Consider the following 26,260-nt stretch of genomic DNA (forward strand, 5'->3'; position numbering starts at 1 on the left):
GTTGAGTTCATACTTTTGGATGGGTTTTTTTGCCTGGATCACCTCATAAGACTACCACATTACATAGAAACTCCTTTCAATGAGGCGCTTCGTTAACGGTATTTTTGCAAAGCAGGACAGTGTGTGGATAAACCATATCTTCAGACAACGTATGCCCTTTCCAATAGTACCTTCAATTCTAACAAGCACATTTAAAAATATGTCCTTCTGAAAAAAATATTTGTGTTCAGGAGGAAGAGACAAACCAGTTGAGTAAGTGTAGGAAGACAGGGAATTCCATGTTGTTGTTATTTTTGGGGGGGGAAAGGCTTTAATACTGAAAGGCAAATGATGCTATTCTTTTATTTAAAACAGATAACTCTGCAAGCGTTTATGCAAAACGCACAAGCTTCAGCCGACAAGTGCAAGATTCCTATGTCCTGCCTATCGTGATAAGCGACGGTGGGAACCCTCCTCAAAGCAGCACCAACATGCTTCCGATTCGAGTTTGCAGTTGTGATGGGAATGGTGGTGTGATCTCCTGCAACCTAGAAGCCTATATCCTCAATGCTGGATTAAGCACTGGAGCTTTAATAGCAATCCTGGCTTGCATTGTGATATTGTTAGGTAAGGGCATTTTAAGTGCTTCCTCTACCTCCCAAACACTTTACCTTGCCTATTCTCCCCTCTTTGGACTATGATCTAAGATCAATAGCAATTTTCTAAGACTCTTTTTTTTTCCCCCATTGGGAGAAGCTAAGAGTCTCCCAAACTATATGTGATATGGACTCTGCTAAACAAATAATTCCCTCAACACTGTCAAACTAGTTATTAAATCTGCATTACTATTAATCTTCTCATCGTTCCTATCACCCATCTCCTTCCACTTATGACTGTATGACTGTAACCTTGTTGCTGGTATCCTTAAGATTTATATTGACTGTTTCCCTATTCTTGATGAATGTATCTTTTCTTTTATGTACACCAAGAGCGTATGTACCAAGACCAATTCCTTGTGTGTCCAATCACACTTGGCCAATAAAGAATTCTATTCTATTCTATTCTATTCTATTCTATTCTATTCTATTCTATTCTATTCTATTCTATTCTATTCCAGGCCAGGCCAGGCCAGGCCAGGCCAGGCCATTCTTACACCAAGGGTTTCCAAACTTGGCATCTTTAAGACTTGTGGACTTCAATTCCCAGAATTTCTCAGCCATCCATGCTGGACAGGGAATGCTGCAGGGTTGAAATTCAATTTTTTCCCCTACTGGTTCTATGGGCATGGCTTGGTGGGTGTGGCAGGGGAAGGATATTGCAAAATCTCCATTCCTTCCCCACTCTAGGGCCAGCCAGAGGGGCCAGCCAGAGGTGGTATTTGCCGGTTCTCTGAACTACTCAAATTTTCCACTATCAGTTCTCCAGAACCTGCTGAATTTCACCTCTGGAATGCTGGGAGTTGAAATCCACAAGCCTTAAAGTTTGAAGGCTCCTGTCCTATACCATTTCAAATGACATCCAGGTTCTCTCTCAATCCACACTTCCCTTTTGAAGAAAGAAGTTCTAAAATACAGGCTGTAACTTATTCTAGATTACAGCCCTGATATCTAATATTCTAATAGGCGGGGGAGGGGCATTGCATTATTAAATATAGTTTTTTGTGGTTTTTTTCCTCCTATCATTTCATTTCATTACAGAAATTCAATATACCGTAGCTTACACTTTTATTTTCAAATCTAGGACTTTTGCATGAGTCATTGCTTGTTTTTCTTTTTAAAAAAAAATATTTTGTCTTTTCCTCAGTGATCGTTGTGCTCTTTGTAACCCTAAAACGACAAAAGAAAGAACCTCTCATTGTTTTTGAAGAAGAAGACGTACGAGAGAACATCATCACTTACGATGATGAAGGTGGTGGGGAAGAAGACACCGAAGCGTTCGACATCGCTACTTTGCAAAATCCAGATGGTATCAATGGATTTATCCCTCGCAAAGACATCAAGCCAGAGTACCAGTATATGCCACGACCTGGGCTTCGGCCTGCTCCCAACAGCGTTGATGTGGATGATTTTATCAACACAAGAATACAAGAAGCAGATAACGACCCCACGGCTCCTCCTTATGATTCCATCCAGATCTACGGCTATGAAGGGAGAGGATCCATAGCCGGTTCGTTGAGCTCATTAGAATCGGCAACCACGGATTCTGATCTAGATTATGACTATCTACAAAACTGGGGACCTCGTTTTAAGAAACTAGCAGATTTATACGGCTCCAAAGACACTTTTGAAGATGACTCTTAACAATAAAGTTCTCAATTTGGCCTTAAGAACTGTGTCTAATGTGCTAAAAAAATAATAATGGAAAAAAAAATATTCAGAGGAAATGTAAGCAGGTATTTTTTAAACAAAAAGTGAAGAAAAGTTCATATTCAGCATTTAGGTTTGATGGGGAGGGGGTTCTTTGATGGAAAAAAAAACGGACAGGAAATACTGTGAAGTACCTTTTCATGGAAAAACAAAAGAGGCCAAGATGGGAGTTGGGTCTCAACTTTGCTAGAAAGGGGAAATGATCTTTGATTTAAAAAAAATAATAATGATGATTAAAACATATTTAAGTGAAAGGAAATTCTAAATGCCATCTTAGAACTGAGGGGCAGTCTTTTTATGTACTCTGAACAGTTAAATATTTTATGTCAAAGAAGCTTCCACAAATTAGAAAAAAAAAAAAAAAGATAACAGTTCTGAGCTGTAATTTCGCCTTAAACTATGGACACTCCCTACGTAGTGCATTTTTAAACTTGAAACATATAATATTCAGCCAGCTTAAACACATATGATATATGTACAGGACAATGTACAAGTATAATGTCTCTTGAGCATCCAACTTGTTTCTGCTGACTCTTGTAAATCTTTTTGCTTATACTTTCATCTTAATCTAATACGTGCCAGATATAAAACTCTGTCTTGTTGCAGTGGGAGAAGCCCTATTTCTATGTCATTTTTAAATGTATCTATTTGTACAATTTTAAAGTTCTTATTTTTAGTATACATACAAATATCAGTATTCTGACATGTAAGAAATGTTACATCACACTTATATTTTATGAACATTGTACTGTTGCTTTAATATGTGCTTCAATATACGAAGCAGACTTTGAAATAAAAGATTCTTTTTTACTACTTGCTCCACTTCTTAAACATGGAAAAAGGGAATATTTATTTTTTTTTAAATTAAAATGTACTACAACAATATTTTGAACTAGCACATCTGTCTTTTAAAACCCTATTTATTTCTGGGTTGTGTGGACTTATTTAATGTGTTAGGCAAGTTCTTGTATTTAAAGAAATACTGGTAACAACTATATTCAATTGGAAGATATTTGACAGGCACTAGGAAGTTTTTCAGTTCAATCTTATAGTACCCTAGATTGTTGTTGGATCAAAAAGGTTTCTGGCCTTTCAGGAAACAATAAAACCATAGAGTTCCCTTCATCTACATCTCAATTAGGAATGCCACTGAGATAATGTATGTATGTATGTATGTATGTATGTATGTATGTATGTATGTATGTATGTAAGTCTGTATATGTGTGTGTGTATATATATATATGTATATATGTGTATATATATGTATATATGTATATATATATATATATATATATATATATATATATATATATATATATATATATATATATATATATATATTTATATATATATATTTATATTTATTAATCACATTTATATACCGCCCTATCTCCCAAGGGACTCAGGGCGGTTCACAGGCAAGTAAAAAGCACATATAAATACAGACTAAAATAACAATTAAAAAACTTATTCTACAAGGCCAAATTATTAAAAAACAATATAAATAATAAAACCCATTTAAAACCAATATAAATTTAAAATCTAATCCAGTCCTGCACAGATGAATAAATGTGTTTTAAGCTCGCGACGGAAGGTTCGGAGGTCCGGAAGTTGACGAAGTCCTAGGGGGAGTTCGTTCCAGAGGGTGGGAGCCCCCACAGAGAAGGCCCTTCCCCTGGGTGTCGCCAGACGACACTGCCTAGCTGACGGCACCCTGAGGAGTCCCTCTCTGTGAGAGCACACAGGTCGGTGAGAGGTATTCGGTAGCAGTAGGCAGTCCCGTAAGTAACCCAGCCCTATGCCATGGAGCGCTTTAAAGATGGTTACCAAAACCTTGAAGCGCACCCGGAAGGCCACAGGTAGCCAGTGCAGTCTGGGCAGGATAGGTGTCACACGGGAGCCACGAGGGGCTCCCTCTATCACCCGCGCAGCCGCATTCTGAACTAACTGAAGCCTCCGGATGCCCTTCAAGGGGAGCCCCATGTAGAGAGCATTGCAGTAATCCAGACGAGACGTCACGAGGGCGTGAGTGACCGTGCATAGGGCATCCCGGTCTAGAAAGGGGCGCAACTGGCGCAACAGGCGAACCTGGTAGAAAGCTCTCCTGGAGACGGCCGTCAAATGATCTTCAAAAGACAGCCGTTCATCCAGGAGGACGCCCAAGTTATATATATATGTAGGTCTTTGGTTATTCGGGTTTTCTCCCGTGTAAAATTGGAAGTGTCTTGGCGACATTTCGACGAAGTCTCATTTGTCATCTTCAGGCTTCAGCTTCGTGCTTCTGGAACCCCCACTAGCAGTTAAAAAGGAAGAAACAGCTGCAGTCACACATTGCTCCCAGAAGCACGAAGCTGAAGCCTGAAGATGACGAATGAGACTTCGTTGAAACGTCGCCAAAACACTTCCAATTTTACATGGGAGAAAACCCGAATAACCAAAGACCTACATACAAACACACGCGAAAACCTCAGAATATATATGTGTGTGTGTGTGTGTGTGTGTGTGTGTGTTTGTGTGTTTGTGTGTGTTTGTGTTTGTGTGTGTTTGTGTGTTTTCTGAGGTTTTCGCGGGTGTTTGTATGTAGGTCTTTGGTTATTCGGGTTTTCTCCCGTGTAAAATTGGAAGTGTCTTGGCGACGTTTCAACGAAGTCTCATTCGTCATCTTCAGGCTGGAGTTTTCAGCTTCGTGCTTCTAGGAGCAATGTATGATCGCAGTTATTTCTTCCTTTTAACCCAAATAACCAAAGATCTACACACACACACACACACACACACATAATTACAGAAACCTTATTTATTAAATTAGGATTATTTTGTCTTCTTCCTTATGTAAACATAAAGACCGCGAGCTGTCAGGACTTCAAATGTGCATCAGAAGTAGCCTTTGAGAGGAAGTATCGTATCTTTAGGGGATGCAATTGCTCAGTGGCTAAGTCGCTGAGCTTGTCAATTGAAAGGTCAGCAGTTCAGTGGTTAGAATCCCTAGAGCCATGTAACGGGGTGAGCTCCCCTTACTTGTCCCAGCTTCTGCCAACCTAGCAGTTCGAAAGCACATAAAAATGCAACTAGAAAAATAGGAACCACATTTGGTGGGAAGATAACAGCTTTCCATGCACTTTTGGCATTTAGTCATGCCAGCTACATGACCACGGAGACGTCTTCGGACAGCGCTGGCTCTTCAGCTTTGAAATGGAGATGAACACCACCCCTAGAGTCAGGAACGACTAGCACATATCTGCAAGGGGAACCTTTACCCTTACCGTTTATCATATCTTTGAATTCTTGCAAAATGACCAGTTATAGGTTGAGAACTACTATATAACAGGAGGCATGGCTCTTATCAGGAGAGGGTGAAAAATGTTGTAACTTCAATCAATGAATTGCAATTATTTTTATTTTTCGAAAGGAACAAGAAAAACAGAAACCTTTGGAATTCCAGAGGGGAAAAATTCCTCATTAAAATATCTTGAGAAATATTACTTCAACCTGGGACCACTGAATTATTATTAATAATGCTTAAAATTATAATTATGAATAATATTATTAGCCTATTCTCCATGAATTTGTCTTTTATTTAAAAAAAACAAAATTGTTTAACTAATGGTCTTCTGTTCACATTTTTATAGTGAATTCCAAAGAAGAATCATTCCAATTGAAAGAAGGACTTCACTTTTGTCAATGTATAACGCACGGCTAAACATTTTGCATCATCCTAAATTGAAATCTTTTGGAATTTGGCCTCCAATTACTCATTGTATTAAAAAGACATCAAGCAGGAAAGGACATTATTTTCCAGCAATGGGAGAACACCAGAAAAGAAAGAAAAAAAGGTTCTTAGGTTTTTTTCCAGAACGTTGTATTGACAAAGACCTAAAAGACATTCATTAGCACAATGTTTCTGCACCTTTCTCCATCCATGTCCCCCTTTTTATAAAGCTTAGCTCTTTTGTCACATCATATCACATAATTGGGCAGAAACGGAAGCAACGTTCATAGGCTGCATTATTTATAAGCAGCTCTTTTTCACCACTTAAGATACATGCTGACTACATCCAAATGAAGGTCTCCCAGCTCTTATGTGAAGGATATCTCAAAATGGTCCAGGAAACCAGATGCTTTACAACCAAATGAAGAGAGCATGGGAGAAACCCAAAAAAGGCCAGGACTGATCCCATTAATAAACAAAGGAATCAGGGATCTAAAGACATAGCATACCAGCTACGAAGGAAAGAAATAAAATCTAAATTAGGAAAAAAATATATATGTCCGAGAGGAAGCAGAAACTACATAGGTTTCCAAACACTTTGATGTAGAAAATAATGCATTCATTGGTTGAAATTTTACAACCTTCATAGTTAGATTGACATACTAGAGGAGATCACAGTTAGCCTAACTATAGATTACTGAGTAATAATAACAAGTAACAGAGATGGAAGGGATCTTGGAGGTCATCTAGTCCAAACCCCTTGCTCACGCAGGAGACCTGTACCAGGGATTTGAACCACCGAACTGTTGACCTTTCTGATCGACAAGCTCAGTGTCTTACTTAGCCACTGACCCACCTAGTCAAGCTTAACTAGCTACGTGTATACATTATATCACATTAAGCAGCAAACCTGTGGTATACATACCTAGTTTGTAAGAGAAACAACATGAAATGGAACAAATCATGTCATCATTTAGAAACCATTTGTGTGACACAAATAGATAGATAGATAGATAGATAGATAGATAGATAGATAGATAGATAGATAGATAGATAGATAGATAGATAGATAGATAGATAGATAGATCGATAGATCTTGAGATTAGGGACTTACTTTGGTAGGCATGTAAGAGATTGCACTGAATTAAAAAGTACACTGTTAATATTTACACTCCCCCCCCCAAATTTAAAATTAGATCTTTGATTTGCAGATGAATTTGGTAGAAATTTAAGGTGTTTTAGTGTCATTATTACAGTACATCATTACAACCCATAAGTTTTTTTTTTAATATCCTAGGATTTTTTTTTTGAAAGGTTCATGAGTAAGATGACATTTGCTTTCACTTATAAACTCCCTTAATGTTTGAATTATTTTCCATGAAAAGATAGTTTTTTGTTTTTTTTTACAAAAATAGTTTTCTGTAAAGTGCAATCTTTCCTAACATTACTCTTCTCACCTTCCCACCATTATAAAAATACACTGTATAAAAATACAACGTAATTTTAGTTCCATTTTTTTAATTAGCTTATAAAATATAAAATGCAAAGAAAAATGAAAATGGTGGGAAAGTAGGGAGGAAAAGGGAAGAAGAAAACATGTAGGGTAGGATAAAAGAGAAAAAGGAAGGAAAAGCAATGACTTCTGACTCTTTTTAGTGCAGTAGAATAAGATAATAACATATCAGCCTCATCTTTTTGCTTTTACATAGTAATATATACTAGCCATTTATATAACAATAAACCTATCTAATCAGCAAAACCCAAAGTCAAAGTTGCGTTTTTTTTCCACCCCAAGCACAAAGTCCAGAAGTGGTTTCCAAGTGGAGACCAAGTTTGCTGTATATTTTTCTTTGATTGGGGCACTGAATTTAGCCATCTCTGCTAATTCCGTAAGTTTTTCAGCCAGTCATTAATTGCAGGGATTAAAGCTAAAACGTATTTTTAAAAAATTCTTATCGCTCTGTATTTAAATGAAATTTACTATTACACTTTTTTTATACAATTGCCTCAAATCCATCAGTGGAATATTTCTTTGGTATCTCTAATCTGAACCCATACATCACTTTAGTGCACCTTCAGAGTATGTTACAATTAGGCTTTTTTGCTGCCGTAGATCATTTTTGTTTAAGATTCAAAGCTATCTAGGTTAGGGATGTTCACACCAATACCGAATTTCAGAAGATCCTAGGTATTGGCAGACATTAGAAAACTCTAATGGTAGATATGTGGTCTAGATTGGTTAAATGCCTGTTGATTAGTGTCTTTACAGAATGCATATGAATTCTTGTACTGCACACTTGGTGCATATTATTTTCAGAATGCATATGAATTCTTGTACTGCACACTTGGTGCATATTATTTTCATTTTCTGCACTGTGAATGCAAACAAGGGCCAAACTTCTATGTGAAAATTCTGAGAAACAGATAATTGTGATAAAATCAGCCATTTTTTACCAGAAGATGAGGAAAGTGAAAAATTAAAATGGAAGCTAGATTTATTTTTATTTATTTTTTATTTTATTTGCATTTATATCCCGCCCTTCTCCAAAGACTCAGGGCGGCTTACACTAGATATAAGTGTTTGTTTTCTAGGTAGCGATTCCATTGATTTTGATATCATTTGGGCTTTTCTAATTATTTCCTAATCACATCTAAATTTTGGTGCAAGAGTAGTTCCTAATAACATTAATAATATGATACATAAAACCTATGAGAAATAAAATGTATTTGCTGCAATAGGATTGCAAATAAATGTTTGCTGTTTTTTATTTATTCAGTTTATATTCTGCCCATCTCACTTTTGACGTTATACTGCTATTTGCTTTCAGAGGATTAAATATTCACTCATTGATGGAAACCAGCTGACTTTTACACAATCCAAACCACAAATTGTTTCCTGAATTCATAGGAATTAGCTACATTGTGCAAGCTAGATTTGATGAATCAGCTTAGAATTCTTTGTAACAATTTTTCTTTTTCTTTTTTTTCTTTTTTTTTTAAAGAATAAATTTTTAAAGTATAAAGAAGATATTTTCTGGAAGACTTGGAAACCATTTGTGGACTTTGCGCTTGGAACATTGGATGCTTCAGTACCTGTACCTCGAGAACGTGGATTTTGGCAATCATGAGGATATATCCGAAGACCCAAATCTTCCTTTTATGTATAGCACAAGGGTGTAATAATGTATTTTCTTTTTGTTTGTTTGTTGTAAAAAAAGTAATAAAAAAAGTAATAAAAAAAAACAAAACAATTTTTCTTCTTCAAAACTATCACTAAGCACACATATGTACGAACAACACCACAGAATTAGTTCTCTTTGTATGTAAATACTTTTAGTGACTATTGTTGTTAGTTGCAAAGTCAAGTCCGACCCATTGTGACCCCATAGCCAGCATTCCTCCAGGCCTTCCTGTCCTCTACCATCCCTCGGAGACCATTTAAGGTCACGCCGACTGCTTCGGTGACTCCATCTAGCCACCTCGTTCTCTGTCATCCCCTTCTTCTTCTGCCCTCAATCCTTCCCAGCATTAGGATCTTCTCCAGGGAATCCTTCCTTCTCATGAGGTGGCCAAAGTCTTTGAGTTTCATCTTCAGGATCTGGCCTTCTAAAGAGCAGTCAGGGTTGATCTCCTCTAGGACTGACTGGTTTGATTGCCTTGCAGTCCAAGGGAGTTTTCTTCAGCACCATAGTTCAAAGGCCTCAATTCTTTGGTGCTCAGCCTTCCTTATGGTTCAACTTTTACAACCATAAATTGCAACTGGAAAAACCATAGCTTTGACTATATGCACTTTTGTTGGCAGGGTGATGTCTCTGCTTTTTAGTATGCTGTCTAGGTTTGCCATAGCTTTCCTCCCCAATAGTGACTATGGACTACACATAAGATATTCTCTACTTGGTGTATCAAAACATCACACAATGAACAATGAAATGCATACAATTTATATTATAAGCCACTCCAGAAATCTTTTTTAAAAGCTGGTGTCAACATCTGAGCAATTTACTCAGCTGAAGCAGGCTGTGTCCTCTTAAAATGAAACACTGGAAAAATTGAGGGCCAAGTGAAAAAGAAAAGAAAACATTATGAGCTTCAAGAGGCCAAATTCATCTCTGAATTCATCTATTGTAGTCAATGGACATGTACCAAAGATGTGGCTGGCCATATGCAGACTTAACACACTGCCGTTTTATACTGCCAAAATCATAAGAACTTCACTGGCTGCCAGTGTATATTATTCAACTTTCATTAATTCAAGTAAGAACCATCCAATGGGTTTAATTTAGATTCTTGATGGAACTGACTGCCGACCATCTGTTTCCCATCCTTGAGCACCAATAGGCCAACATTTTAGATGAACATTTTGTTCAAAACAGAAACCTGGAAAATGCTAACGCTTGGATATCTCCAAAAAATCTTGGTGGCTCTTTTAAGGCCGGAAAGGAGAGGAGTTGACACTTAGCTTCCTTGTTCGAGTTTTGTTCCAAGGCTGACTCTGGAATTACATATTCCTCCCATGTTAGAAATGATTAAAGGGTTTTGCTTGACAAACTGTCCCATATGGCTTCCTTTGGAGTATGTAAAGGTCATTGCTTCTGTTAATACAATGATTGCAAATAGCGCTCTGCCATATGACTCTCTTCCTCTTAACTCAGATTGGCAGTTTTTATTTTGACAATATGCATTTTTTTTTCTCTTCCCAGTGTGGGTGGCTTGAGGTAGGTGCAAATTGCAAAGGGATGCTCAAAGGCCTTCTGCTAACACAATATCCATCTTTAATGAATGTGATTTTATACCAGTTGGCCCAAGGAGCTGGGTTGTTATCTGTTGTGAGTCAATGGGTGTCTTCATTGATTTAAATTACATATTTTTACCAAGGCCGTATCATAAGCTATAAAACACTTGTAAGTGGCTCATAAGCTTTCTAAAAAACAGGAAGCAGCAGGTGAAGCTAAGCAGAATCACATCAGACACCTGTACAATTAGCATAGGGGCCCCCAAAGGTTGTGTGCTCTCCCCACTTCTCTTCTCTCTGTATACCAATAACTGCATCTCTAACGATCCATCTGTTAAACTACTGAAGTTTGCAGATGACACAACAGTGATTGGTCTCATTCGAGACAATGATGAATCCGCATACAGATGGGAGTTTGAACAACTAACCTCGTGGTGTGACTGGAACAAACTGGAACTGAACACACTCAAAACTGTAGAAATGGTGATAGACTTTAGGAGAAACCCTTCCATACTTCCACCTCTTGCAATACTAAACAACACAGTATCAACAGTAGAGACCTTCAAATTTCTAGGTTCTACCATATCGCAAGATCTAAAACGGACAGCTAACATCAAAAATGTCATCAAAAAAGCACAAAAAAGAATGTTCTTTCTGCACCAACTCAGAAAGATAAAACTGCCCAAGGAGCTGTTGACACAGTTCTACAGAGGAATTATTGAGTCTGTCATCTGCACTTCTATAACTGTTTGGTTTGGTTCTGCAACCCAACAAGACAGACACAGACTTCAGAGAATAATTAGAACTGCAGAAAAAACAATTGCTACCAACCTGCCTCCCATTGAGGACCTGTATACTGCATGAGTCAAAAAGAGGGCTGTGAAAATATTTACAGACACCCCACATCCTGGACATAAACTGTTTCAACTCCTACCCTCAAAACGGCAATATAGAGCACTGCACTCCAGAACAACTAGACACAAGAACAGTTTTTCCCCGAATGCCATCACTCTGCTAAACAAATAATTCCCTCAACACTGTCAAACTACTAATTAAGACTGCATTACTGTTACTAAATCTTCTCATCATTCCCATCACCCATCTCCTCCCACTTATGACTGTATGACTGTAACTTTGTTGCTTGCATCCTTACGATTTATATTGATATTGGTTGTTTCCTGATTGCTTATTTGTACCTTATGACTATCATCAAGTGTTGTACCTTACGATTCTTGATGAACATATCTTTTTTTTATGTACACTGAGAGTGTATGCACCAAGACAAATTCCTTGTGTGTCCAATCACACTTGGCCAATATAGAATTCTATTCTATTCTATTCTATTCTATTCTATTCTATTCTATTCTATTCTGCGCCAATTCAAATACTCTCCTGGTCTGAGAGGGGGAAAAAAAAACTAAAACACTGCAACAGGCAAAGGAACTATACACTTAACAACATCATGAGATTATTTAGTGCTAAAATAAAAAGGCCTGTCAAATTACTGAACGTGCAAAATTCAACTAAAACAGCAAATCTGAAGTATCTGCTTGTCTCAGAAGTTGAATGCTTAAAGGGAATATTGTGCATTTTAGAGTGTGCTGCTTGCTGTTATTTAATAAAGGTACTTACTCAGCCATTCTCTAACTCTAGTAATCTGTCCAAACTTCCTGGAGGCTCACAAGATATAAATAATACTAAAACATCATTGGTAAAGAATGATATAACTTCCATTGTACCATAGTATTAAGAAATAATTAAAATAACAGCAGTATAGAAAAAAAAATCTGTGGCATACAGACCTTGATAGCATCATCTCAATCAACCAACGCTACTTGGAAGATAGGATTAAAAACAAAACAGAAAATTACAAGAATATTTTTTTAAAATGTGTATCCATTTTTGAATTGAGTAATATCCATTCAAAAAGGGAAGCTGTGGCTCAGTGGCTAAGATGCTGAGCTTGTCGGTCGAAAGGTCGACAGTTCAGCGGTTCGAATCCCTAGTGCCACATAAGGGGGTGAGCTCCCGTTACTTGTCCTAGCTTCTGCCAACCTAGCAGTTTGAAAACACATAAAAAATGCAAGTAGAAAAATAGGGACCATCTTTGGTGGGAAGGTAACAGCGTTCCGTGCACCTTTGGCATTTAGTCATGCTGGACACATGACCATGGAGACATCTTTGGACAGCGCTGGCTCTTTGGCTTTGAAACGGAGATGATCACCGCTCCCCAGAGTCGGGAACGACTAGCACATATGTGCGGGGGGAACCTTTACCTTTACCTTTAATATGCATTCAAACAAAACTTCTGGCCGAACCCTCATTTGGCCTTGCAGATGATGGCAGATCTAGCAACATGGGATGGGATAGGTTTAAATTGTGGATTATTAACTGTGAATTTTTAATATTGTATGACAGCTGGAGCAACTATGTGTGAGTTGGGCAGCTATATATAAATATGTTTAATAAATAAATAACAAATAAAAACTTACAGAAGTGCATCCCAGGGGCCAATCACCTAGTTCATCCAGTCAACAGCAAAGACAATCCACTGAACATAATCACTTAAGTGTTTCTCCTGCATATTCCCTCAATATGCATATATTTTCATATTAGTTAGAAGCTATACAATTGCCTTTGTGATAGTCTAAATCACTTTCTCACCTTCACCCTGTGCCTCAAAGGACATTCCCTTAGGAAGCTCATTAAGTAATGTTAATTATGGCAATCAGCCCTATCCAGCCTGACCCAATTAAAGCTAATTAGCCGATCCCTTTATTTCCCATCTCTTTTCTCTAGTGAGGCTTTGCTCTCCCATTTTTAAAGAATTTTCTTTCAAAACTTAGTTGCAGAGTTGCTTAAAATATGTTTTCCTTATTAGGGAGAAAAGAAGGGAAGAGAAGGGAACGAAAATTGGCATCATTAAATAAATGACAGTGTCCTGCAAAATATGCCAATTTTTGCAGTTCATTTTTTTTTTCAAATCATGAGGTATACCAGTGGTGGCGAACCTTTTACTCACCGAGTGCCAAACAGGTATGCGCTTTGCTTACACATGGCTCCTCCCCATGCGCTGTGTGCACAACTGCACTATCTGCAGATGCACATGGTTTTCATGCATGCATGCACAGGAGAGCTCCGAAGACCAGCTGGGTCTCCAGAATTGCGCATGTACACACCAGCTGGGGCGTGCGTGCATGTGCAGCTGCAGCTGAGTCGGGTGATGGCTCGTGTGCCCAGAAAGATGGCTCTGTGTGCCATCTTGGGGACCCGTGCCATAGGTTCGCCATCACAGAGCTATATTATCAGATTTGCCTGGATAAAGTAAGAGTAAATTACCATCTTGCTATAATAACATCCTGCCAACAAAAGTAAATATAGTCAAGGCTATGGTTTCTCCAGTTGCAATGGATGGCTCTGAAAGTTGGACCATAAGAAAAGCTGAGTGCCAAAGAATTGAGGCCTTTGAACTCTGGTGCTGGAAAAGACTCCTGTGAGTCCCTTGGACTGCAAGGTGATCCAACCAGTCAGTCCTAGAGGAGATCAACCCTGACTGCTCTTTAGAAGGCCAGACCCTGAAGATGAAACTGAAATACTTTGGCTACTTAATGAGAAAGAAGGACTCACTGGAGAAGAGCCTAATACTGGGAAAGATTGAGGGCAAAAGAATGGGACGGCAGAGAACAAGGTGGCTGGATGGAGTCACTGAAGCAGTAAGCATGAGCTTAAATGAACTCCAGAGGATGGTAGAGGATAGGAAGGCCTGGAGGAACGTTGTCCATGGGGTCGCGATGGGTCGGACATGACTTCACAACTAACAACAACATAATAATAATAACATCCTAGCAGTAACTTGATTCTTACTGATAAGGTTACCACTATTTATATTAACCTACCTTAGCTCACGCTGGTAAAGCCTGTTATTAAGAACACAGTAGCCTGCAATTACTGCAGGTTTGAGCCCGGCCCAAGGTTGACTCAGCCTTCCATCCTTTATAAGGTAGGTAAAATGAGGACCCAGATTGTTGGGGGGGCAATAAGTTGACTTTGTAAAAATATACAAATAGAATGAGACTATTGCCTTATACACTGTAAGCCGCCCTGAGTCTTCGGAGAAGGGCGGGGTATAAATGTAAACAAAAAAAATAAATACAAATAGCGCTAACAGGAGATCATCAAGCTAATTTTACAATTCCTCAGAAAACTCAGGGGGAAAAAAACCCTCATGTTTCTCTTCTATACTTGCACAAAGTTGTATACATGGTCTTTGAGACTTCAGAAATTAGTTGTGCTATACATTTCTGGGCTGTTTCTCAGGAGTATTTTCCCCAACTGTAAATACAAAGCAATTAAAATAATTCTACAGCAGCAACAATTAAGGGAACCCAGTTATTTTTTTCATAATTGTCTTTCCCCCATTCTTGACATTTAAATACCTTTAATTTCTATACCCTGCAGCCAAGTTCTTTTTCAATTATTTGTTCCATCACTGTTTCAATAAAAACAATATTTTGGAGACATGGGGGGTGGGGACAATACCTTATTTTTTCCAATTTAATTGTTGGTTCTCAAAGGATGTGTGTATGTATGGGTGTGTATCATGTTGTGCTGTTGTTTCAGCAAAGGTTGTTTACGTGCTTTGCAGTTGCAATCTATACATTAAGCAGAGGTGGGTTTCAGCAGGTTCTGACCAATTCTGGAGAAGTGGTAGCGGAAATTTTGAGTAGTTTGGAGAACCGGTAAATACCACCTCTGACTGGCCTCGCCCCCATCTATTCTCTGCCTCCTGAGTCCCAGCTGATCAGGAGGAAATGGTGATTTGGAGAATTGGTGGTATTTACCGGTTCTCCAAACTACTCAAAATTTCTGTTACCAGTTCTCCAGAATTGGTCAGAACTTGCTGAATACCATCTCTGCTTTACAGCCCTCTCTAAGCAGTTTTTATAAAGTCAGCATATTGTCCCCAACAATCTGGGTCCTCATTTTACCCACCTCAGAAGGATGGAAGGCTAAGTCAACCTTGAGTTCGGTGAGAGTCAAACTGCCAAATTGCAGGCAGCCAGCAGGCAGCAGAAGTAGCCTGCAGTACTGCACTTTAACCACTGTGCCACCGTGGCTCAGATAGATCAACCAAGGGTTTTTCAGAGCTCCACTTGGGAATGCCTGGAATTTAACTTGTGATCTTCTACATGAAAGTGTGTTGCTTGATCATCATGCACTCATTCTTGAAGAAACATGTGGACAAAAAGCTAAGAGAAGAGAAGCTAGAAGAGCTAAGCTAAAAGAAATAACATTCAGTGTCCTTTTGCAATGTTATCAGTATATGAATGGCAAATCATTAGCTTTTCAATTCCCAAACTGAAGTAATTTTTTTAAAAAATTACCCACGGAGTCAACTTTGTTTTTTCAACTATGTAAGATGCAGGTCTACTTTTCACAGATCTTTACATTCTGGTGTGAGAGAAGTTCCCCAAGGATGGACTTCAGCATGAATCTGAAATCTCAGAAGTCTAACTCTCTGGCCCCAGTGACCGACACAGATTGGTTCCTTTACAGAATTATCTCATGCCTGACATATGCTGATTTAGATTTAGATTTTTAGATTTAGATTTTATTAGATTTTTATACCGCCCTTCTCCTGAAGGACTCAGGGCGGTTCACAGCCAGAATAAAACAATAAGATGTGCACAGTAAAACAATAATTAAAAAACTTATTGAATATAAGGCCAAAATTAAAATCCCTTTAAAACCATAAAAACCCCATAAAATTTACATCCAAATATTAAAAACTACTAAAAATTTCTATGCCAGTCCTGCGCGAATAAATAGGTATGTCTTCAACTCGCGGCGGAAGGTCCGAAGGTCAGGCAATTGGCGGAATCCTGGGGGAAGTTCATTCCAGAGGGTGGGAGCCCCCACAGAGAAGGCCCTTCCCCTGGGGGTCCCCAGCTGACATTGCTTGGCGGACGGCACCCCGAGGAGTCCCTCTCTGTGAGAGCGCACGGGTCGGTGGGAGGCAAATCGGTAGCAGTAGGCGGTCCCGTAAGTAACCCGGCCCTAAGCCATGGAGCGCTTTAAAGGTAGTAACCAACACCTTGCTGAGCTTCATTTCACTATGGTTTCTTTATTGTTGGATCCACCCTTCCTCTCACACTTTCACAATGCCTTTCTTGTGGCTGGTTTTTCCTTGAGTGCTACAAAGTGACCTTTCACTGTATTACTAGCCTTTGCAGGCCATTGTCTTGCCCCAGAAGAAGGTCTACGTCTAATGTTTCTCTCTGGAATTCTACAATGCTTCTAACCTTTGGTTGCTGCTCTGAAGCAATGCACTCTGGCCGACTTTTGCTGTCTCTGATCTCCTTAATCCATACAAAGGTGTCGGGAAGTCCCAGAGATCCATTAATCAGCGGACCTGTTCTGACATCAGCTCCTTCAATGCTTTTGCTGCACCATTAATACATCTTAATACATAAAAGAGATATGGTGGCTCAGGGGCTAAGACGCTGAGCTTGTCGATCAGAAAGGTCGGCAGTTCAGCGGTTCAAATCCCTGGCGCCACGTAATGGGGTGAGCTCCTGTTACTTGTCTCAGCTTCTGCCAACCTAGCAGTTCGAAAGTAGAAAAATAGGCACCACCTTTGGTGGGAAGGGAACAGCGTTCCGTGCACCTCTGGTGTTAAGTCATGCTGGCCACATGACCATGGAGAGGTGTTCGGACAGTGCTGGCTCTTTGGCTTTGAAATGGAGATGAGCACTGGCCCCTAGAGTCGGGAACGACTAGCACATACGTGCGAGGGGAACCTTTACCTTTATAATACATCTGGAGGAAGGGCAGGAAGCTCTTGGATAGTGGGATAACTTTTCATGCATCGCCTATGAATGGGTGATGGATACATCAAAAATTAAACTTTAATGACCCAGGAAACGGAAGAATGAAATTTACAATTTCAGTTGTCCAAGGAAGCAGAGTTGCAAGAACTAATTAATCTTAATAAGCTGGCCTAGGAGAAGTCAGTCACGGAGTGGGTGCAAATCTGATGGTATCTGCAATATGGTGTTTTTTTTTCCTTCTTTCAAAACCAAAAATTAAAGTGATGGAAGAAAAAGGAAACATGCTCATTAAAAGGTATACCTTTTAATGGAGTTGTTTTAAAATTAGGTAGTGCTCATACATCATTCATTGCCTTTCATTGAGAATCTGTATACTGCATGTGTCAAAAAGAGGGCTGTGAAAATATCTATAGATCCCTCAAATCCTGGACATAAACTGTTTCAACTCCTACCGTCAAAACCACACTATAGGGCACTGCACACCAGAACAACTAGACACAAAAACAGTTTTTTCCCAAACACCATCACTCTGCTAAACAAATAATTCCCACAACACTGTCAAATAATTTACTAAGATTCTGTTACTATTATTCTTCTCTTCCTTACTAGTTCCTTCCCTTCAGAAGTTGTGAATGCTCCAACACTGGAAATTTTTAAGAAGTTGTTGGATAACCATTTGTCTGAAGTGGTGTAGGGTTTCCTGCCTGGGCAGGGGGTTGTACTAGAAGATCTCCAAGGTCCTTTCCAACTCTGTTGTTGTTGTTGCTGCTGCTGCAGCTGTTGTTATTATTATTATTTTATTATAGTATCTATCTCTTCCTACTTATTACTATAACCATGTTGCTTGTATTGTTTTTATTTGTTTCCTAGTACGATTTAATAGCTTATTAGTAACCCTGACTATCACTAAGTATTGAATCTTTTTATTCTTGATGAAAGTATTTTATTCTCCTTATGCACCACAGACAAATTCCTTGTGTCTCCAATCACACTTGGCCAATAAAGAATTCTCTTCTCTTCTCTTCTCTTCTCTTCTCTTCTCTTCTCTTCTCTTCTCTTCTCTTCTCTTCTCTTCTCTCCTCTCCTCTCCTCTCCTCTCCTCTCCTCTCCTCTCCTCTCCTCTCCTCTCCTCTCCTCTTCTTCTCTTCTCTCCTCTTCTCTTCCCTTCCCTTCCCTTCCCTACCCTTTTATTCCATTCCATTCCATTCCATTCTATTCACAACTACATATATTTTTCAACCACAGGTTAAGTCTGAGCTGGATAAATCTAGGTCCATTTCTACAATCAAGTGGTTAAAAACTATTAGAAATATAAAACAAAGATTAACCAAGAGGGAAATCAATCAGGGTGCCTAAATCGCAGTCCTGACATAAAGCTCCAGGAGTTTACTTTTCTGGTTGCCAAGTATCACCGAGTTAGGAATTTCTGTTCTGACATGTGTTGGGTCTTAATCAATGGGAGCAGATCTGAGAAATAAATCCCCTTTCAGATTCTTTTGCTGCAGAAACAAACAGCCCACAGAGACAGGAAGAAAATAGCTAAGCTCAGAGAAATAGGCAATAAGGGCTGTACATTTCAATATATCATTTTCAATGGGCTTTAAAAAAAAAGCTTTTGCTTGTAAGCAAAAACAAACAAACCCTGGAGCATAACGGACATGAATTTTTATGGGCGAAAACCATACACATACAATCTTGAAACATACCGTGTTTCCCCGAAAATAAGACCCTGTCTTATATATATATATATATATTGAACCCAGAAATAAGCACTTGGCCTTATTGCCATGCGCTCAAAAGCCCGATTGGGCTTATTTTCAGGGGACATCTTATTTTGGGGAAAACAGAGTAGTTAAGAGTTTTATCTTGCATAAATACTTCCAGCAAATATTTCTGCCTTTTTTTTTTTTTTTTTTTTTTGGTAAATATCATTCTGTGACACCAGGACCACCTTTGAATCACATCTAGCTTCAAACCTCTTTATGTAATCCCTCACACTACATAGAAAATAACACCGTACGTCCAAGAACTGGTGGCAATTTTTGGCAAAAAGAAAGCAAGCCTAATGCAGAAGCCTTCCCTTGAGCCTAATTTACAAGCCCTAATTTAAATAAATAAATAAATAAATAATAACTCCTATCCCTTAAAAAGACAACCCAGAAATTCTTGGCCTTCCAACTGTAAGATACCAGTTAGCATTGCTAATACACGGAGAAAGAAACAGTAAAGTTAGGACTATAACTTCTATAAGGAAATATTTTTGAGACTGTCGTGAAAGGAAGACAAGATTTATACTTTGAAAATCTTGACCTTTCAGATCCAGAGGTCTGCTGAACTCAGTTGAGGCTGTAGCTCATAGGCTTATTTCCTTCCATTACAGAGAGACAGTCAGTCACAAAAGAATCTGAATGGCCCAAGTTGGGAGTCCGAAGACCAAAAGAGAACTGAACTGAACAGTGGAGAAGGTGGCAAAAAACATTTAAAATCGGTCTATCGAAGAAGAATGTTACAAAGTCTTTTAGAGAAAGAAAGGTGATAAAAATGCAGTTCCCCAGCAAACTTCTAATGTTTCTACTTCTTAGTAAAGTTGAGAGGTGCAGAAATTCAGGGCACAGAAAGTTGAATTCTAACACCCATTTCGGGGAATCTACTGAACCACCTTTCTACTTACTAGCTAAATAATTTGAATAATACGTATTTCCAGCTATGAAAATAATGTTCACAGTGGTGCGATTCAGCCAGTTCGTACCACTTTGGGAGAACCATTTGTTAACTTTCTGAGCAGAACTGGTTGTTGGAAGAAATCATCAGTGCAGAGAACCGGTTGTTAAATTATTTGAATTCAACCACTAGATTTTCCTTTTGTTCTTTGCTCTCACTTCCTAGCTAATCTGGAATGCCAAAGTTTTAAGTCACGTTCCTGTCAGCGATTTTCAGAAAACTGAAAGGGCTTCTTCATTTACACAAGAATAAATTTGGGACAATAACTGCATAAACAATGCACATCTTTCTAAATAACAAAAGCGTGTCTGAAGAGTTATTTTCTTTTTTAGCTTGGCTAAAATTTTTCTCTTCAAAATGTCTGTTCAAAAAGCGAACATTGTACAATCTTTAGGCTAGAATCGTCCCTCTAAAATTCTTTATAAATTATATATAATTTTGAAATGAAACATCCTCTTCAGAAGGCCTTATTTCATTTCGGAAAATGGTTATATATCAATCAGCAAAAAGCATATGAAAAGAATGTATAGTTGAATAGAGTTGGATCCAATCATATTAGGATTCAAAGTAATAATGAAAAGCAGGCAATTTTTATCCCTTTACAACAAATGCTATCTAACTTTCATTATTGTACAGCCTAGATTCACAGATGTTTTTAAATGTCTTTATGTTGGCCAGTAAGGTCTTACACTCACCAATAGTGAACTTAGAATGTCTTTGCTGGCAGAAATGGAACCAGAATGGAGATACTAGGAAATAAGAGAGACCATAATACCTGCAAGATAGCTTGCCAAGGAACCCTTGTGGTAGCTCTGGATCTGATTAAGAATCCCCAGGTGTTATGGAAAGAATCTACCGTATTTTTTGGACTATAAGGCACACCTAAATTTAGAAGAGGAAAAAAAAAAAAAGTTTTTGGCCTACCTTTTTTCGGGTCTTTTTTCAGGGTTATTCCTGTCTTTTTTCAGCCTGTTTCCAGGGGCTTTTTTCAGCTCATTTTCGAGGCTTTTTGGGGCTGTTTTGAGGTCATTTTCAAGGATTTTTTTTTGCTTATTTTGAGGCTTTGGGGGGCATGTTTGGGGCTTTTTTGGGCCTGTTTTTGAGGCTTTTTGGTCTGTTTTTTAGGCTTTTTTTAGCCCGTTTTTGGGGCTGTTTTCGGGGCTTTGGGGGCCTTTGGGGGCTTTTTGGCCCATTTTGAAGGCTTTTTGGGGGGCTTTTTTTGGCCTGGTTTTTCAAAAAAAATGGGCCTGAAAAAGCCTCGAAAATGGGCCAAAAAAAGCCCCAAAAACGGGCTGAAAAAAGCTTCAAAAATGGGCCAAAAAAGAGGTCCTGATAAAAACCAAAAAAGGCCCAAAAACAGGGGGTGCGGAGGTCAAAAAATGGCTGGCAGGTGGGTGAGGTTTCAGCAATATTCAGTCTATAAGACGCACAAACATTTTTGCCCCCTTTGGGGAGACAAAAAAATTGTGCCTTATAGTCCGAAAAATGTGGTATGTTGTGGGATGGAATTGTACCGTATAACTTTGATGCGTCATTGATGAAGGGGCAATTCTTTGGGGTTTTATTTGGGGCACCCTGGCTCTTCATATGACAGAAGGTAACTCATTATGCTCCCTGCATCATTGAGGCTTCCTGTCTTAGCCAACGGAAGGACGATAGCAAGCCTGGTATCAGGCGTGATGAAAATCAGTTTTATGTTCCTGTGACATGATTAGATGCTTAATATGTCAAAGAATCAACACCTGTAAATTTTCATTTGGGAGATCACTCTGAAGGTATAGCCTCCCAGATTTTGGGCGGGATTGTAGTCCTGAATGTTTATTAAATCCCGTAATATTTAAACGTAAAATATTTAGTGGCTTGGGAAGAAGACGTTTGCAAGGTTAACTTAATGGATTTGGCTGGCTAGGTATCCTTGTCCTCCAGAGGTGGGTTTCAGCAAGTTCTGACCAGTTCTGGAGAACAGGTAACAGAAATTTTGAGTAGTTCGGAGAACCGGTAGTAAAAATTCTGACTGGCCTCGCTCCCATCTATTCTCTGCCTCCCGAGTCCCAGCTGATCGGGAGGAAATGGGGATTTTGCAGTAACCTTCCCCTGGAGTGGGGAGGGAATGGAGATTTTACAGTATCCTTCCCCTGCCACGCCCACCAAGCCACGCCCACCAAGCCACACCCACAGAACCGGTAGTAAAAATTCTGACTGGCCTCGCCCCTATCTATTCTCTACTTCCCAAGTCTCAGTTGATCGGGAGGAAATGGGGATTTTACAGTATCCTTCCCCTGGAGTGTGGAGGGAATGGAGATTTTACAGTATCCTTCCCCTGCCACGCCTACCAAGCCATGCCATGCCCACCAAGCCACACCCACAGAACCGGTAGTAAAAAAATTTGAACCCCACTACTGTTGTCCTCCCGCTCCACTTCCATTACTCCCTTGGTATCCCTCCTGAAGTGGATTGTTTGGAGAAAGAAGATGACTGTCCCAGAAAGAAGGATTGTGATGTTGTTCTTTGCCCAAAAAGTATAGAATAGTTGAGTATAATAACTGCAACATGTTTTGAGGGTGCCAAACAAGGGCATAGCTGACCTAAGGCTTTTCATTTGAGAAACAAAATTAGAAGGATGCCTTGTCAGAAAATGTAACACTGTATAAATCTCTCTAGATTAAATTAATTACTTTTAAGGAAAATGCTACATTGCCTGATCCTTCTGACAGCTCAAAAGGTTAAAAAGGCTAAATTGGAGGGCTGGAGGGCAATGGATGGAGTCAGTGCTTCACTGCTATTGATTCATTTTTACAGCTAGAATTTAGAGCCGTGTTACAAGATCAAACATGACTCTGAACTGAAAAGAGGTGAGAGAAAAATCTGATATATTAAATTTCGCTGGTATCAATGTTCTCCATTCACAAAAAAAACAAACAAACCTATTTTTGCTTTATTTAGGCATATTAATATACATATTTCAAGATATATTTCACTCTAAATAATATAAATAATAATAAAATAATATGACACATTTCTTTTGTTTTTAATTTTGTGATGCACAATATACAGACTTTTAGATATACAATATAGCTTCACTGATCTGCAAATTTCTGATATTTTTGTTAAATTGTAAGTAAGGCATCACACTCAGCATTCTGTCTCACACTGTGGCCCACCAGAGATATTGAGAAAATCCACCAACAAGGCATCAAGGCATGAAGGAAGGAAGGAAGGAAGGAAGGAAGGAAGGAAGGAAGGAAGGAAGGAAGGAAGGAAGGAAGGAAGGAAGGAAGGAAGGAAGGATAGTTCCTACGCCTTGGGAGAGAGAGGGGACTACAAAAGATTTACAAAATCAAGATTTTAATACAAACTGAGGTTCCCTTCTCCCATTCTGGAAAATTCCTTTCACTTTCACTTTTTTTGAATTGACTCGAAGGCTCAAGGTACCAACATCTATTTTTTACATTAGGAATGTATTTGTTTTCTCTTTACCTTATTATCTACTTTATAAATTTTCATTTGTCTAATACACCTCTTACTTTACTTCTTCTATATTTCCCCCATGACTTTACTGTAATCAGACAAGAATGTTAATGCATGCTTGCCAAGCCTGCCTGCTTAATTCTTGTCTGCAAATATGATTAAACAAACTAGGAATAAGCCCATGTTTGCAGCCATACACCCTTCAGGTTATTTTTTTTAAAGGTTAAAGATGGACAGAAATACTGAATACGCTCTTAAAAAAATGATGGTTAGTTCATCCCTAACAAATCACATGATAAGCTAAAAACAGATTTTGGGTATTAATTCTGTCTTGCCTTTTGTTTTCTGTGGATCATAGACAGTCCAGCTGTCTCTGCATAGGCAACGAATCTGTCTCATTGTCTATGGAGATTCTGAGTCATCCAGGTCATAGTTGTCTCAAAGGTGCCTTTTTCAAAAGGCAATTGGACTGTTTTTCTCAAAAAAAATAATAAAAAAAAAAATCCAGCACCTTTTGAAAAAGCACCTTTGAGACAAAGCTTTTGTGTTGTAAAGTAAAGCTGATTAGAAGCAGAGCGACTCAGATTCAAACGTTTCTTTCATGGAGTTGCTTCAAATGACACTTTTCTTATCACCACTGAAGGCAAGGGGAAAGAGAGAGAGACAGAGAGAGAGGGGGAGAGGGAGTGGGAGAGATAAACATACATAAACATACATACACACACTCATAGAGAATATTGCTCCAGGGGAGGAAAGCTATAGCAAATCTAGACAACATTCTAAAAAAGCAAAGACATCACCCTGCCAACAAAAGTGTGTATAGTCAAGGCTATGGTTTTCCCAGTTGCAATGTATGGCTGTGAAAGTTGGACCATAAGAAAGGTTGAGCGCCAAAGAATGGAGGCCTCTGAACTATGGTGCTAGAGAAGATTCCTGCCAATCCCTTGGACTGCAAGACGGTCAAACCGGTCAGTCCTAGAGGAGATCAACCCTGACTGCTCTTTAGAAGGCCAGATCCTGAAATACTTTGGCCACCTAATGAGAAGGAAGGACTCACTGGAGAAGAGCCTAATGCTGTGAAAGATTAAGGGCAGAAGAAGAAAGGGACGACGAAGAACAAGGTGGCTGGATGGAGTCACTGAAGCAATCAGAGTGACCTTAAATGGACTCCAGACAATGGTAGAGGACAGGAACAGCTGGAGGAACATTGTCTATGGGGTCGCAATGGGTCAGACATGACTTCACAACTAACAACAAAAATAGAGAATATTATATTCTGTGTTCTTGATTATGTTTGGTATTCAGAGACCACAATTATCACCTCAATTCACACAAAAAATGACACCAATCATTTTTCTTTTAGATGAAGATAGACCACGTACCAAAATTTGAGCACATCAGCCTTTCCTCTGACCTTTAAAGTATTGATCTCTGTGATTTTCTGAAAGGTACATTTATTCCTTGGATGGAAAATGCATGTATCTAATCCAAGTCAAATGCCTCTTTTAATGCATCTGAATAACTCTCATATAGTATGTATGTGAATGTTTTATTTCTCTATTACTCATGGCCACCCTGCTTTAGAGAAGGTTTTCTGCATGTCAGAGCTGACTCCATTACATGCCTGATGAACATTATAAATTAAACTATCCATCATAGTATGGAAGTCCTCTATGAACTGCAGGTTTGGCACTGAAATATTCTGCATGGTCACACAGGTGTATCCCATCCTCAGAGCAAATGATAGTAAAAACATATAATTATAATATAAAACATATAATAGTGTGCTTCCATTGGTGCTTCTTTTTATAATAATAGATGATTTTTTTATTCATTTATTGGCCTTTCCTATATTCTCTCATGGGTCCCAAGAATGATGAATCATTGAGAACATTATGAAAAAGTTTGGCAGAGGCTTTTTTTGTAGATCCTAGTGGGTTGGTACAGAAAGCTTGAGAGTGCTAGTTACTTCTTTGGCAAATGAATGTTCAAGAAGAGAGAACTCCTCCCTCTCTTCCTCCTCCCCCTCCCACTCCTCTCCTTCCTTCCCAGGCCATTTAAAAATCTCTTAGGTAAGAAGATGTAACTAGAGGTATTAGATCAGGGGTGTGCTGTTGGGGGTTCATAGGGGTTCGGGAGAACCTCTAGCTAAGATTCTGTGCAGCGCGAAGAACCCCCAAATCCCACTCCTGGCTGGCTCCACCCAGCCCACACTCCCAGGAGTACACACGGGGCCCATTTTGGATGCAGGTAAGTGTAGGGCGTGCACGGAACTTGGGGAGGGTGAAAAATGGGCCTACTGGAAATTTGGGGAGGCTGGAGGGCCTCTGGAGCCTGGGGAGGACGTTTTCGTCTTCCTGGAGGCTCGAGGAAAGCCTCTGGAGCCTGGGGAGGGCAAAAACGCCCCCCCCCCAGCATGGTGCAGGAGGTCGACTAGGCTATGCCCACCAGGCAGAGA

General features: G+C 39.1%; 1 protein-coding gene across 5 annotated transcripts in view; it reads left to right on the plus strand.

Annotated features, from left to right (window-relative positions):
* Positions 1–3,155, plus strand: part of CDH11 (cadherin 11) — a 172,050-nt gene extending 168,895 nt beyond the window's left edge. For all 5 annotated transcript variants that reach the window (XM_058155072.1, XM_058155075.1, XM_058155074.1 and 2 more), the window contains 2 exons: positions 355–606; positions 1,783–3,155. In XM_058155072.1, coding sequence (XP_058011055.1) covers positions 355–606; positions 1,783–2,279 — 749 coding nt within the window. In that variant the 3' untranslated portion in view covers positions 2,280–3,155. The remainder of the gene's footprint in view (positions 1–354; positions 607–1,782) is intronic.
* The last annotated feature ends 23,105 nt before the right edge of the window (positions 3,156–26,260 follow it).

The sequence above is a fragment of the Ahaetulla prasina genome, chromosome 12 (assembly GCF_028640845.1).
Source record: "Ahaetulla prasina isolate Xishuangbanna chromosome 12, ASM2864084v1, whole genome shotgun sequence".
In the NCBI taxonomy this organism is placed as follows: domain Eukaryota; kingdom Metazoa; phylum Chordata; class Lepidosauria; order Squamata; family Colubridae; genus Ahaetulla; species Ahaetulla prasina.